At 47.7% G+C, this 15,925-nt stretch overlaps 2 protein-coding genes across 10 annotated transcripts in view; one reads left to right on the top strand and one right to left on the bottom strand.

Moving 5' to 3' along the window:
- The window catches only part of PHF21A (PHD finger protein 21A), a 180,776-nt gene extending 179,332 nt beyond the window's left edge, over nucleotides 1–1,444 (bottom strand). For all 9 annotated transcript variants that reach the window (XM_084776646.1, XM_084776662.1, XM_084776661.1 and 6 more), the window contains exon 1: nucleotides 1,103–1,444. The gene's annotated coding sequence lies outside the window, so the exon portion shown is untranslated. The remainder of the gene's footprint in view (nucleotides 1–1,102) is intronic.
- LOC311593774 (uncharacterized protein) lies at nucleotides 6–6,655 on the top strand (the record flags this gene model as incomplete). The annotated part of the gene is made up of 3 exons (XM_084775197.1): nucleotides 6–335; nucleotides 1,439–2,110; nucleotides 6,251–6,655. The coding sequence occupies 3 exons, from the start codon at nucleotides 6–8 to the stop codon at nucleotides 6,311–6,313; spliced, it is 1,065 nt and encodes a 354-aa protein (XP_084631323.1). The 3' UTR covers nucleotides 6,314–6,655.
- Nucleotides 6,656–15,925: the final 9,270 nt, after the last annotated feature.

The raw sequence follows: 15,925 nt of genomic DNA on the forward strand, positions 1-15,925 counted from the left end.
AGAGGATGACGAGAAGTGTTGGGAACTGCGTGCACTACGGGGCTGGACCAAACGGAAAGAGTCCCACTCCGCGCGCCCCTCCCCCCGCGGCCCGGGGGGGAGGGGCGGCCGCGGCCCCTCTCCGAGGGGCCTATGAGTCCCCGGCCCGCGCGAGGTCCCGGGGCGGCGGGCCGGCGGCGACGGCGGGAGGGCCGCCCCGGGGTGAGGGGTGCAGGCGGACTCCTTGGAATAACAAGTTGCAGAAGAAGAAGAATAAGCGGAATTTCCCCAACGCTGCTCCGGCCACCCAAGACAAATGCACCAACACACACTCACACACACTCGGGCCCGGCAGCGTCAGCAGCCGCAGCTTTTTTTTTAAAACCAGATCTCTCAGTCACCAAACAAGATGGTTTTCAAAAAAAAAAATTTTTTTTAATTAAATAACCATAATAAAAACTTGCCCCCGACAGCATCCCAGGGTATGGGGGTGGGGAAGGGGCCCAGACGACCATCCCCCGGCCGCAGGCACTCGCGGGGGGGGGCGGCCTCGACCCGTCCCCCCCGCCCTCGCGACCCCCCAGCCCGGCCCCCCGCCGGGACTCTGTGTCGCCCCCTCGCCGCCACCCCCGGCGCGCCGCCCCTGTCACCCGCTCCGGCCCTGCACTCAGCGCCCAGGCTCCCGAGGCTGCTCATAAACTTACTTCCAATCTATCCTAGGGAGGGGTGGAGGGCAGAGGGGAGGAAGGGGGGGGGAAGACGAGGTATTCCCATTGTCTTTTTTTTTCCTGGGGGGGGAGAGGAATAGGAAAAGGGCACGCAGGGGGGCGCCCCAAAGGGGAAGTTATTGCTGAAATCTCAAGTTGACTGTGGGGTCCTGACAAGAGCACCCCATTTCCCTCCTCCCTCCCACACACCCCTCCCCTCCCCCTACCTCCCCCCCACAACAAACTCCAAGCAAGCAGCCCCAGCTCCTTCCCAGAGACAAACACCAGAGACAAGACAGAGGGAGAGAGGGAAGGGGGGGGAGGGGGAGGGAGGGGAAATAGAGCTACTCAAGAAAAAAAAAAAAGAGAGAGAGAGAGTGAGGAAAAGAGAGAATGGAAAAGCTGGGATACTGCACCCTCCTGCTGCTGGCTGGCTGTCCCCCCTGGCAGCTGGAGGCAGGAACTCTGAGCAGAAGCAGGAGGAGGAGGAGGAGGGAACTCTTCTTCATGGGGAGGGAGGGAAGACGCTGGAGCTGCTGCTGCTGCTTCTGCTGCTGCTGCTCTGGGCCTCTCGCACTTTTTAGATATTAGTGTGTTAAGATGGTAGGTTGTTCCCTTCTCCCTCCTCCTCCTCCTCTCCTCTCTCTCACTCACTCACACACACACACTCTCTCTCTCTCTCTCTCTTTCTCTCTCTCTCTCTCTCCCTCTCTCTCTCTGGGCTGTTTCTTTCCTCCTCTTCCCCAGGCTAGGGGGGGTGGGGAGGAGGGGGTGGGGGGAGGAACTGGAGCCTCCTCCTCCTCCAGGAGAGACACACACAGGCCCCGGGCCGGAATGGGGAGGGAGGAATCAGAGCAGCAGGAGAGAAACTGTGGGAGACAAACAAGCCCAACTCTTCATCCTCCTCCTCCTCCTCCTCCTCCTCCTCCTCCTCCTCCTCCTCTCAGCAGCAGCAGCGAGCACCACCAGCCCATTCACCACCCGGCCCCGGGCCGCAGCACCTCCGCCGCCTCAGCCCGGGGATCCCTCCGCCCAGGCCCAGACACACTCGCCCGCGCGGGAGCCCGCCGCGCGGCCCCGCCGGCCCGCCGCCGCCGCCGTGCGCGCCCCCGCCGCTCCCGAGAGCCGGGCGAGAGGGACTGGGGCTGAAGAAGCGGGGACGAGGGAGAGCGGGCAGGCGGGCGGGGGCCGGGCGGAGCTGGGCCGCGGCGGGTCCCGGGCCGCCCCGCGCCCTGCGTGTGAGCCAGTCGCTCGCGGGAGACGCGGGGGACCCCCACGGGGGCTCGGGGCGGCGGCGGGGGCCCGCGGCGGCGCTCGGGCGGGCGGACTACTTGACGTGTCGGTGCGGCGAATTTATTTCACTTTGCCTAAGGAACGGGGTGTGCTGCGGCACCCATTGCCTAGGGAAAAAACCCGGATGTAAAGTGAGTGAAACTAAACTAGAGTGAAGTAGGGCAGCGGCAGCCAAACTCCGGTGCAGCGGCGGCGGCGCTGGGGCCGAGCGGCCGCCAAACTCCCGGCCCGCCCGCCGCGCCGCAGCCCCGGCCAGGCCCGAGCCCCGGGTCCCCTCCCGCCGTCGGGAGCTGCTGGGGGGCTCCCGAGCAGCCCCAACTCCCTCCAGTGCAACAGCAGTTTGCAGGGGTGGGGGTGGAAAGAAGGCAGGAGCGAGGAGGAAGCACTGCAATGGGGGAGCGAGTGGTCCAGGCAACAGGAGAAGATGCAAGCTCAAGTCGAATGCAACATGCAATCCCCGGCCACCCCGCCCCCTTTGCAAATAACTACCCTTGAACCACTTTATTAGCCATATCGAGTCCCACTCTAGCTCCGGGGAGGGGCGGGGAACGGGGTCCTTCGCTCACCTTTATTTATTGCTGCTTTCTGCCCCCCTCTCCATGTTTTTTATTCCTAAGTTCTTTTGTTCTAAGGGGGATGATGGCATTTACTTTTCTGCTTTGTGTAGCAGGGCAATCACTGGGAATCGGCCACGTATAATCCGGCGGTTTGTCATATTTTATTAGTGAAAGTATTTTATGCCTAGTCCACCTCCAAGGACTGTAACATGGAGAACTGCAGGGGCGTGGGGGGGGGGGGAGACACATCAGAAGAATTCTTGTTTTCAGAGATTTCTTGGCGGGGCGGGGAGGGCTTTTTTTTTTTTTAATCTTTGAGGAGGGTCATTTAAATTATTAAATCGATAGTTTTCAACTTAAAGACTAATGCTTTTGCACGGGTGAATTGTTGGGTTGTAAAATAACCCCCAACCACAATTTTTTAAAAAAAGTAAAAAAATCCTAGCTCTTAAAAAAAAAATCCCATCTGGACAGTGATCTCTGTTCAGAGCAGCACGCTGGACTTAACGTAGTGTTAGCCTTCCAATGTTAACTAACAATAAACCTCAACCTCAACGGAATACAAATGGGGGCTGGGGGTGGTTTTGTTTTTAAGGCTCAGCACTTTTGTAGCATCTGCCACTACGCATTTTCCAGGCATTGATTAACCATGCAACTCCCATAGGCATGAAGTCCAGTTTTTGCAGATAAACAGCAACAGTGGTGAGATGATCTGCCCAAAGTCAAAGGGAGTCGTTGACAGAACCAGGCAGAGCCTTGGACTTGATTTGTTACTAGTCACATCTTTTCCATTAAATAATATTTTCTCCAGGAAATAGTATTTAAAAATAAGCGCACATTCTTTATCTTACCAGAGGGGCTTTGAGATCACTGGATATGAAGAGATTTTCTTCTGTAAGCTGCCAAATTTAAATTTAGCTTCTCAAGAGAAAGCATTTTTTTAAAATTTTGATTTCTTAAAAGTTAAAAAAAATAAGTGAACTTTAGTTTCATGTATAGGCCATTTAGTAGTAGTTTTATATTAAAAAGAAATCACTTCAGAAAGTGTAAGAGTTTGAGAGTAAAAATGAAAGTCCCTATTAATGATTCAAAAAGCCTGGATGAACTCATAATGTGAAATTCAACCTGTAATGCAGTCAAGATAAATAACAGAAGGTCAGGTTGGGTACTGAGACTTAGCTTTAGCACTCAGATAACCAGATAACTGGTGTATTTAAGACTGGGGGCGGGGTGCATCAAGCTGTACCAGCCACTGGAACAGTAATCTAACGGTGTCATTTCAGATCGTTCCAAGATGTCAGCATTTTTTTTTCTCCAGAGGAAGGTGTTTGTTTGTTTGTTTGTTTGTTTTGGGGGGGGGGGCATGTTCAAATTGGGCATGGCTGTGTAAACCCTAAAGAGCAGATCAAACGTTTTCTGTAAAAGTCCAGATTGTAAATCTTAGATTTCAGGTACCTAAGTCTCTTATGTTCCTGTAACAGAATCCTCCATACACTACATGTAAACAAGTGTGTCTGAGTGAGTGAGCTAGTAAGGGTTTGTTTGTGCACATTGACATTGAATGGTATCTGCTTTTCTTGTTATGAAATGTGTTGTTTTGAGATTTTTCCTTTTTTTACTTTTTTCAACTTTTAAAAAAAAGCAAAAAAAAAATTTTTTTTAAATTTAGCTTTAGCTTTTTGGGGACATCATAAAACCAAGGCCTGGGAAGATGGGGTGTACTAGCTATGCTTTGCTCTTCCCTCTCAGGAAGGCTCAGGTTGAACAGTCATTGGACTTCCAGTGAGGAATGTTTGTACAGCAATTAGAAATCAGAATTGTAAAATACCAGACTTACACTTTAGTTTCTTTGTTGTTGTTGGCTTGTTTTCTGAGCTTGGGTTTATTTTTGGGTTTTGTTGTTGTTTTGTTGTTTTTTTTTTTTAGTTTTTGTTTTCAGAAAAGGTTTTATGATGTGGCTCAGACTAGTTTAAAACTCACTCTGGCCAAGCGTGTTGGAGCACGCCTTTAATCCCAGCACTCGGGAGGCAGAGGCAGGTGGATCACTGTGAGTTCGAGGCCAGCCTGGTCTACAAAGTGAGTCCAGGACAGCCAAGGCTAACACAGAGAGACCGTCTCTCCAAAAAACAAAAAACGAAAACAAAATGAAACTCACTCTGTAGCCCAGGTTGGCCTCCAACTTGCAGTGATTCGCCTACCTCGGCCGCCTGAGTGCTACAATTACAGATATGAGCCACTACTCCTAGTTTGAAATATTTTAACTGTGTAATAGCTAACGTTCTTGGGGCTCTCAATATCTATGGAAAAGAACATTCTAACGTGATTTTTTTTTTTTTGACAAGCAATCTTTCCATGTTAAACTCGAGAGTAAAGTGTAATGGGAGTGTGTGAACCTGGATTCTGCAGCTTACGAACTGATTTCTCTTTTTTCAACTAAGCTACTCTGGTCAAGTCAGTTCACTTCTCACCACCTCAGTAGTCCTCATGTGTGCTGAGAAGGTGTTGCAGCTCTGTGAGTTCAAGGCCAGCCTGGTCTACATAACAAGTTTCAAACCAGCCAAGGCAACATAGTCTCAAAGAAGAAAAAAAAAGGAAGGAATGGAAAGCAAAAGAAAAGATAATTAAGCCAGACGTGGTGGCGCATGCCTTTAATCTCAGCACTCAGGAGGCAGAGGCAGGCAGATCGCTATGAGTTCGAGGCCAGCCTGGTCTACAAAGTGAGTCCAGGACAGCCAAGACTACACAGAGAGACCCTGTCTGGAAAAAAACAAAAAACAAAAAACAAAAAAACCCAACAACAACAAAAGAAAAGATAATTAATTGAGCTTCTTTCCTGAACTCCTTCACACCATGCTTGCCATGGAAGAGTACATAAGGCATCTTTCCTTGTACCCAAAAATTCACTTTCTGCGTAGCTGGAAAAGGTGAACAAGTTGACGTCGTCACACCCTGACAGTGCAATAGAGGTTTAGAATGTCTCAGGTAGATTCCAGTTAGTAGGTACAAAGGTAGGTGTGGATAGGGCTCTCATGCTCTCAGCATCTTTGTATGCCTGGCATGAGGCACTTAGGCACACACTGGTTGTGTGGCCCTAGACAAAACATTTCGGTTCTCAGAACCTTGGTGTTCCTTACGTGATACAGATGACTCCTTCTAGGGTTGGTATAAGGGTTAAAAATCATACATGCTAAAAGAAGCAACAAGTGCTCTCAAAAGTCTCAGGGAGAAGCTGAAAATCTAGTCTACTGTCAAAAGCTCCTTGGAGGTAAGTCACTCAGCTTTCAGAGGTGAGCAGTGGGCCAGGCCGGGAGGCGTGACTCACTAGCTGAGGACTTGCGTTATGAGTGACGCTCCAGCACCACACATGCACACACAATAAAAGCATTAATGATGAACACACATGGCCGGTCACTGCCTCATTGTTCCCTAGAAATATCTCATTTCATCCAGGCTTGATGGCTCAGGCTTATTACCCCAACTCTTCTGTAACTGAGGTAAAGAATCACAAGGATTAAGCCAGTGGGGAAATTAGTGAAACCTTGTTCAAAATAAAAGCTAAAAGACTGGGAATATAGGTTAGTGATAAAATGTTTGCGTAGAATGAGGTAGGTCAGTCCTCAGTACAAAAAAAGAAAAGGGCAGGTTTGCTATTATATCCCCATTGAACAAAAATAAAACTCAAAATGTGTTTTAATCCTTTTTTTTTTCTTTTAGTTTGTGTACCTGCCTGGCCAGAGGACAGCCTGCAGGAGTCATCTCTCTCCTTCCACTATGTGAGTTCCAGAAGTTGAACTCCGATCAGCAAGCATGCCTACCCACTGAGTCATCTTGCCAGTCCTAAGAAAGAAAGAAAGAAAGAAAGAAAGAAAGAAAGAAAGAAATTGGCTGTCCTGGAACTCACTCTGTAGACCAGGCTGACCTCAAACTCAGCGATCTACCTGCCTCTGCCTCCCAAGTGCTGGGATTAAAGGTGTGCACCACTACACACAGCCTGCCGTTCCTCAAATTTTGAATATTGTTAAATATTAGGTGTAGTTTTTTACTTTTCATAGATATAGTCAAAGAATTATTTTCCTGTATGTTCCTGTCTTTTCAACGTTCCAATCTCCAAAATTAAAAAGATACTGAAATTTTCTTTCTTTCCCGCCTTTCCCCACCCCCACCCCCACATAGGGTTTCTCTGTGTAGCCTTGGCTGTCTGGACTCACTTTGTAGGCCAGGCTGGCCTCGAACTCACAGAGATCTGCTTGCCTCTGCCTCCTAAGAGCTGGGATTAAAGGCGTATGCTACCACGCCTGGCTGAAATTTTTTCTTTTCAAAATTTTGGCAGGTTATTTATTGTTTGTCTCTGGAGACAGGGTCTCTCACAACCCAGACTGGCCTTAGAACTCCATGCTGTGTAGCTAACGATCCTCCTGCCTCTACCCTGCCCCTCGTGCTGAGTGCTGAGATTATGGGCATGTGTCATCATGCCCGGCTTCTTCTATTTTTGTGGTTTCTGGTTTTTATGTTTACTCTATTACAGGTATTTTCTTAAATGCCTTGTACAAAATAATAGTTAGAATTCTACTTTTTGTTTATTTGTTTTGTTTTTTGAGACAGAGTTTCTCTGTGTAGCCTTGGCTGTCCTGGAACTCTCTGTAGACCAAACTGACCTCCAATTCACAGAGATCTGCCTGCCTCTGCCTCCCGAGTGCTGGGATTGAGGCTTGCACCACCACTGCCCAGCTCTACATAATTTTTGTTTTGATAGGAAGGCCATATGGGAATGAGGGGGGACGACAGAGAGAGGAGGGGAGGGATGGAAGGAGGGACAAAGAGATTTGTTTCACAGGTCTGTTGAAAAAAATTAAATGGACTGAGAAACTTCAGTAAGTACTTTGCACAATGACTGGTTCTCTCTCTCTCTCTCTCTCTCTCTCTGTGTGTGTGTGTGTGTGTGTGTGTGTGTGTGTGTGTGTGTATACACGTATGTACATACATGCATACATACATGCATACATACATATGGATAGTGATTGTGTAAGATGGAGAGAGGGCCAGTACTGGATGAAAAAACTGCCAATTAGTCCTTGGCAGGGGTGGAGGTGTATGTTTTTACTGTTTGAAATTCTGCCAAGTTCTAGAACATCAGAGATGATTACACAGGAAGAAATTTCTTTAAAATCAGAAAACCAAGAAGACACTCCTTATGGCCATCAAGATGGGTCATTGGGTAAGAGCACTTAATGTCAAGCCTGGATTCTGTCTTTTGAACCCACATGAAGGAAAGCAAGAACCCCAACTCCCACAACTTGACCTCTGACCACCATGTATCTTGGTGCACTTGTGCCATGAGGTATGGAACCACATACACAAATAAATAATCACTTTTTAAAAGTGGGGCGAGTGTGGAGAAAGAAGGAGAGGGAATGTCATCTATCCCTGCTGGGCCTGAAACTTCCACCTCTACCTCCTAAATCCTGAGACCTATCTGAAAAAATCATTGCCTTAAGTAGCTTTGTGTACCTATGTAGAGCCAGCATAGTAGCTGGAAAGCAACAGGTATAGCATTCAGACAGACAAATGTTGGACCATAAACCATCACCCCCAGAAGAATACCTTCAAAGCCATACTCTCCAAGGTCAGTTTGAGGGGTGTGTGAGAGAGAGAGAGAGAGAGAGAGAGAGAGAGAGAGAGAGAGATAGGGTGAACTAAACCAGAACGTCTCAACCTGGGATGCTTTCTGGGCTGGTCATCTGTTATTGGAAGGGACACTGGGGGTCATTGGTGTTGTAGTAAAGGACAATACAGCATGTTCAGCAGCATCTTTGTCCCTTGCCCACTACCTGTTGATAGCAGCTTCCACAGTTGCAACAACCAAAATGCATCTAAACATTACTAAATGAGGTGTGTGTAGGGGGGATATGTAGTTATCTGAATTCGGGGTGGGGATCCAAGGATAGAGGACACCATTGAACTAGACCCTAACCCTAGATAGACTCACCCCAGTATCTATGTGTATTTAACTACATCTTTTAAAATACATCCTAATTCCGCCAGGCATGGCAGAGGCAGGTGGGTCGCTATGAGTTCGAGGCCAGCCTGGTCTACAAAGTGAGTCCAGGACAGTCAAGGTTACACAGAGAAACCCTGTGTTGGAAAAACAAAAACAAAAATACATCCTAATTCCAGCTGGGTGTGGTGGCGCACACCTTTAATCCCAGCATTCTGGAGGCAGAGGCAGGCAGATCACTGCTGAGGACAGCCAAGGTTAACAGAGAAACCTTGTCTCAAAAAAACAAAATACATCCTAATTCCTTTCCCAAAAGCAACTTGTTCATATCAGGGAGCCAGTTACTAAAACTGAAATGGGGTGCCTGGGGAGTAGCTCAGTTGGGAAAGTGCTTGCTGTGCATGCATGAGGTCCTGAGTTTGATCCCCAAAACCCACGTTAAGAAGCCAGGGTTTGTTAGCACATGCTTGCAGTCTTGTTGTTAGAAAGTCAGAGACAGATCTGTGGGGCTCACTGTCCAGTCAGCCCAGCTGAATCAAAGAGCTTTAAGCTAATAAAAGGCTCTGTCTTAAAAAAGAGTAAGATGGAGGCCGAGCATGGTAGCTCACACCTTTAATCCCATCACTCGGGACGAGAGGCAGACAGATCAATGTGAGTTCAAGGCCAGCCTGCTCTACAACATGAGTCCAAGACAGCTAAGGCTACACAGAGAGACCCTGTCTCGAAAAACAAAAAATAAAAAACAAAAAAAGAACAAGATGAATAATACCCAGGAACAACAACAACAACACCACACACACACACACACACACACACACACACACACACACACAATTTCAGAACCTAAAATGGTCCCAACCAGAGCCGGATAAATATCTGCCTTAAAGCTGATGAAACCACTAAAAGTACCACAGGGCGATCTTCCAAGCCTGGAATTGTTGAAAGAATGTTATCAACGTGTTATTTCCACCTTTAGTTTATCTGTTATCAGCATAAATAAATTATAGCGTGAGCTGGGGCAAAGGCACTATCTAGCATAAGGTGTTCCCAAATTTGGAGTGGAAGAAGCCGACCAGAGCCTAAGTTCTGCAGACAGTAGGTAATCACTTTATCACCCTGACCCTCTTCCCCCATCCAACACAGGAAAACAATGATAGCTGGTCAGGCGGCTGGTAAGGTCCAAGAAGTTGGTGAGAAGCAGCAGGGCTTATTCCTGAGAGAATTAAGAACTCTGGAATTTACAGTCCGTGTTGACCTTGGGCAAATGGCCCTAGTGTAATCTGCAGTGCAAAATGCAGAAGTAATGGTGCAACTTTATAGAGCTGCTATGAAACGTAAAGCTGACAGTGTGGGTGGGAGACATGCCTGCTGAATGCTGTGGAGGCCCTTTCGCAAGTCACATCACACTGTACATAGGTCTACTGTCTAATCTGTGGTCACCTTTTAAATATTTATTTATTTATTTATTTATTTATTTTATGCATATGAGTACTTTATCTGCATGTACATCAGGGGCATCAGATCCCAGTATAGATGGTTGTGAGCTACCACGTGGTTGCTGGGAATTGAACTCAGGACCTCTGGAAGAGCAGACAGTGCTCTCTTAACTACTGCGCCATCTCTCCAGCCCTTGTGGTCATTTCTTTCCAGCCAGCATTGATGCCTGGAATTCTGAAGCACTGAGGAGTGAAGCCCTTTTTATTTATTTATGTGTTTCTTTATTTATTTTTGAGACAGGGTTTCTCTGTGTAGCCTTGGCTGTCCTGGACTCACTTTGTAGAGCAGGCTGGTCTCAAACTCACAGTGATCTGCCTGCCTCTGTGTCCCAAGTGCTGGGATTAGAGTGTACCACCACCGCCCAGCTCTAGTGAAGCCCTTTTTAAAAATGTGTCCCATACCTAACGCCAGCCAGAAGCAGCAGCATTATAAGTTGTTGTGGATAACTTCCGTCTTTCTAGTTCATCAGGAAGGACACCAGTATGTGAACTACAAGTGAGTCTCCCTTCACTGAAATAATATTCTAAGAAGTTTTGGTCACTTCTGTGTCATGTACATAAAGCTTGTGGCTCCAGCTTAGCCTACCCGCCTAGGACAGTGTTTGTTCCATGGACATTCATATGAACTAAATGCTGCTTTGAAATTTGCCTTGTTCCAAGCATTGGCAAATCTCCCTGCAGCCCTCACATTGGGTGCAAGGCAGGGTTTCTAAGTTAAAACACAAGGAAAGGGATCTGGAAGTTAGCTTCTTTTAGGAGAACTTCTTGAAAAGATCATTTACTTTTATTTCATGTGTGTGAGTGTTTTGCCTGAATGTATGTATGTATACTGTGTGCTTGCAGTGCCTGTGAAGGCCAGAAGAAGACGACAGAGCCCCAGGAACTGGAGCGACAGATAGCTGGGAGGTACGGTGTGGGTGCTGGGAAATGACCCTGAATCATCTGGATGTGCAGTAAGTGCTCCTAACCACTGAGCCACCTGTCCAGGCACTCTCCTCTGGAGACTTTCAGGCTGAAGTACAGGAGTCAAAAAGAGAAGGACGCACATTACACGTTGCTTGTTTTGGTACATATTCTCGAAGCAACCACACCTCGGTTCTCCCTGGTGTTTCCAAGGGTCAGAAGGTTCTATAATAAATATGTATCCCAATATTTGGATGGGGGGGGAAAGGCTATATGAATTTGGGGAGAAAGAGAAAGTAAGTGAGGATTTCCCAGTCAAGATAGCTAACAGCCGCCTTTGAGCTGCAAATGTGAGTTTGATTTATCAAATAGAGATGGGCAAAATGATTGGCTAGCCCCGGATCGCCAAAAATCACATCCCCAGCCACCCGCCACTTGATATATGATCTCAACAATTTACTTCAAGGGCTTCTGTCCTCATTTGTTAACCCAGTGATAATAATAGGATTGTTGTTAGGATTAAATGAAGTAACCCTCAGATGGACTTGGATGAGGCTGCCACTTAAGCTCTAGATAAAAGTAAATCATTATCCTTTTAGGATGGTGCCCCTGGGGACAATAGGAAGAGTTATGGAGATCTCAAGAATTCTTTTCAGAAAAAAAAATAATAATAATAAAAGGGAAATTTTGTCCAGCAGAAGAGCTGGATCAGAACAGCTCAGGGCGTTATCACAGAGCCCCAGGACTCAGCAAGCAAGGAGGGTGGGGCTGTGGTCAAGGCTAGAGAATGAGAGAAAGCTTCATAGCTGGGGGTGGCAGGCAGCTTGGTGAACCATTTAGCTGTGAAGATAGTGCGGTTCTGAACAGAGAGCCACAGGGGTGTGCCTGCCATCCAAACACGACACGACCTGATTTGCTCAGAGTCCAGAGGAAGGCCTACGAGTGATTTGATACAAACATAGAGAGAGCAGTGAGAGGCAGCAGCCACGGAATCAGAATCCTTGCGGGTCAGAGTCTTCAAAGGCCTGTGCCCGCAAACATAGGCTCTCTTTCAGGCCTTTATCCAGGGCCAAGTGACTGTAGAACCTTGCAGCTTCTACGAGACCTTGGACTTTTAAACTCAGCATTCCCTCACGTTGAAATAAGGTATAATATTGCGCTTGGACCAACTAGAATACTATACGGGAGAAGAAACACTACTGCAGAAGAAAAGAAGGGGACGGGCTACTCCAGAGGTAGAACACCATCCTAGCGTGGGTAAGGCCTTGGAAGGATGTGGGAAGGGGTCCATTGCAAAGGAGCTTCCCACCCGACCCCCTAGAAACAAAGCATGCCCCCAAATCCAGCCGGGATCCTAACTGATTTCAACTGTATCTTTAGATTTTTTCTTCTTTCTTCTTCACTATGTCACAGCTTCTCCTCGTTCTGGGGAATTCTCTCTCCTTGACTGGTTGCAGGAGATGCGTCAACATAAGAATTCAGCAGGATTCCTACAGTTAGTGTAGACACCTTTGCTGACTAACCTTGGTCGGCACCCTGGCACATCTGAGAGGAAAAAGCATCAGCTGAGGACTCACTTCCTGCCGGCTGGCTCCTGGGCATGTCTGTGAGGCATGTTCTTCCCTGCCAGCTGATGTAGAAGGGCCTAGTCTAGTGCAGCCATGCCATCTCTAAGCAGGTAGGTCTGCGCTGTATGAGGTTAGCTGCAGCCCAGCACTCGGGAGGCAGAGGCAGGCAGATTTCTGAGAGTTCAAGGTCAGCCAAGGATACAAAGTGAGTCCCAGGACAGCCAGGACTACACAAAGAAATCCTGTCTTGGAAAAAAAAAAAATCCAAACCAAACCAAACAAAAATTAACTCAAAAAACAATCCAGGGGTGGCTTCTCTGTGGCCCGTAGGTTTCCCGGCGCCTGAGCTTGGCCTCAGAATCCTTCTCAACACAGCCTCCTGCACACCAGGCAGCTTTGTTTTGTTTACATGTTTGTTTGGACAGAGTCTCACTCTTAGTCTTGGCTGGCTTCGAGCTCTCTATGTAGAACAGGTTAGCCTCAAACTTACAGAGATCCACCTGCCTCCGACTGCTGTGATTAAAGGCGCACACCATCCCACTTAGCCCCCATCAGGCAGTCTTTATCAATTGCTGGGAACTTGCGTAAGACCTGGACTCGGCTCCAGAGCCTTCTACAACCACCTCTCCAGCACCAAGCACACAGTGGCAGGTAAGAAAGCCTGGCTGACTGCACACTGAAGCCCTTGCTAGGTAACAACCGCCTCTCTGTTTAGGACCTTGCTCTCATATTTCTGAGTTCATAACTGATTTATGACCTATAAATAGTAACACCAACCTCATGGCTGAATAATTTACATACTAAGGTCATGCTCCTTGAGTGAACCTGACATTCATTAGTGTTAAGCTACCTAGCCGTGGGCATCAAAGCCAGACCCCACGAAAAACCCATACTCCAAGGTAGTGGGAGCCAAGAAGCAAAACCCGGACCATTCCCTCAGTCACATCCAGTCAGTCTACTTTCTCTTTAGCCTCATGCTTTTCATCTCTAAAGTGGGACTCACAGATGTCAGCGTTGGGAAAGCCGGAAAAATGACAAATATTAGTCTGGGTGTGGTGGTGCCACCGGTCATGTCAGCACTTGGGAGGTGGAGGACCAGAGTCAGGTCATCAAAGTCATCCTTGGCTATACAGTAAGTCCCAGGTCAGACAGGGCTACATGAGACACCGCCTCAGGGGAAAAGAAAAAACAAAACAAAACCAGGAATAAATGAGTAAGTGAATGAATATCGTTAGGTTCCCAGATGTTAAAATGTCGGCGTCTAAACCTCCTTTCTACCCCAAAATTCTTTTTGATGAAAACCTACTGACATTCACCATGTGCTGAATGTAAAGAAGCACAAAGGCTGCAGCACTGGGATGTTGGTGGTGATGTATAGTTCATATGGCTTCCATCTGGGAAATGGGCACACCAGGCTTAACCCTCTACTGGCAAACAGGGCCTAGCTTCTCAATTAGCATGAGCACAAACTTACTATTTTTCCAAGAATAAAAGTTCGTCTCACACAAAAACGCAGTCCCATTCCACTGTGGGTGAGCACTGCACTCCCTTTGACTACCAGCAAAGGATTGGCAGGAGCCAACCTGTTGCTCATGGAGGAAACGCTTCGACCTAGGCCTTGTCACTAACTGTGCTTAGAGGCAGCTCATTTTATCCTTCAAATTTCTCACCTCAGCAATTTAGGCAAAACCTCAAAGATCTCAGAACAAAACCAAGTGAGACTACCTACAACAACATTAGCATGGTGCTTTCCTGGTCACGTGGTATTGAAATCTAAGTCAGCTTACAGTTGTTTTGTTGTTGTTGTTGTTGTTGTTGTTTGTTTTGTTTTGAGGGGTTGGTTTTTCAAGACAGAGTTTCTCTGTGCAGCCTTGACTGTCCTGGACTCACTTTGTAGTCCAGGCTGGCCTCGAGCTCACAGCGATCCACTTGCCTCTGCCTCCCAAGTGCCGGGATTAAAGGCATGTGCCACCACCTGGCTTGCTCGGGTTTTGTTGTTGTAGTTGTTGTTGTTGTTTTTGAGACAGCGTCTCTAGCTTGGCCTGGCCTGGAGCTCACTGTGTAAATCAAGATGAGCTTGAATTCATATCCATTAGCCTGACTCCGCCTCCCCACCGTTGGGAATTCCATAGTGCCCAGCTAACACTGCTTTTGTTGTTCTGTTTTGTTGTTGTTGTTGTTGTTGTTTGGTTTGGTACTGAGATTAGACCTCACATAGCCCATGCTAGCCCATGACTGCAACTGAGGAGAATGATCTAAAACTCCTGGTCCTCTTGCTTCCACTTTCCCAAGTACAAGGTTCCTGGCATGTCCCACCATGCCTAGTGACCTATTTTTAAAAATAAACTCCCAGGCTGGTGAGATGGCTCAGAGGGGGAAGGCACTTGCCGCCAAGCCTGACACCCCCGAGTTTGATCCCCAGGACTCACATGCTGGAAGGAGAGAACTGACTTTCCCCCACAGCTTGCCCCTTGGCCTCCACACATGCAGAATGGTGCACATGTTTAATGTGTAAAAAGGCTGAGTCTTGATCCCCTAAGCATTTCAAGATAAAGAAGCAGATAGCTCCCTAAGAGGCAGTGGTTTGCATAAGAAACAAATCATTATGGTCCATTTTCAGTTGTGAGATGCATTCAGAAGTGAGTGAAAAGAGAGGAGGCACTAGGCACCTGCCTTCCCTAGTAGCTGGTAGCGTTGGTGCCTGCTTGCCTGGGTGCTTTGTAGTTTATCTTAGTGTTGAAAAGTTACAACCTACTACAGGCTGACTTCACTAAATCAGAAGAGAAGTGTGTGTGGCGGGGGGCTCATGAGCCCCAGAAGGATGGGTGAGATTATGCTGGACAAGTGGACAAGATGGCACTTACCTGAAGAACTCATCCAGTGGAAAATGAGGGCGCTGGGGAATTCTAGTAGAACATAAAGGCCACTGTTTTGTGCCAAATCAGAGCAGCAGCTATTTTGTCTTTTGTCCAGGCCGATGCCCAGCTTCTTCAGAACCAACAATAAATCTGTCTCACGTTCACTGCTGAGTCTCCAGTACTATTATGAAGTGAGGATCGCTCTTTCTCACAGTTTAGATCTAGTATTTTACCGGCTGGGAGATAATGTAGTCTGTAAAGTGCCTGCCTGGCATGCACAAGGACCTGAGTTCTGGCCTCAGAACCCCTTTTAAAAGGCCAGTGTCTTACTTTGCTACTTTGCTATTGCTGTGAAGAGACATCGTGGCTAAGGCAACTTATAAAGGAAGGAGTTTATTGGAGCTTAGAGTTCCGAGAGAGAGTCCATGACCATCATGGCAGGGAGTGTGGGAACAAAACAGGCAAGGCTCTGGAGCATTACCTGAGGCTTTACATTTGTTCCACAAGTACAAAACAGGGAGAGAGAGAGAGAGAGAGAGAGAGAGAGAGAGAGAGAGAGAGAGAGAGAG

The sequence above is a fragment of the Acomys minous genome, assembly GCF_964271855.1.
Source record: "Acomys minous genome assembly, chromosome: 3".
Taxonomy (NCBI): domain Eukaryota; kingdom Metazoa; phylum Chordata; class Mammalia; order Rodentia; family Muridae; genus Acomys; species Acomys minous.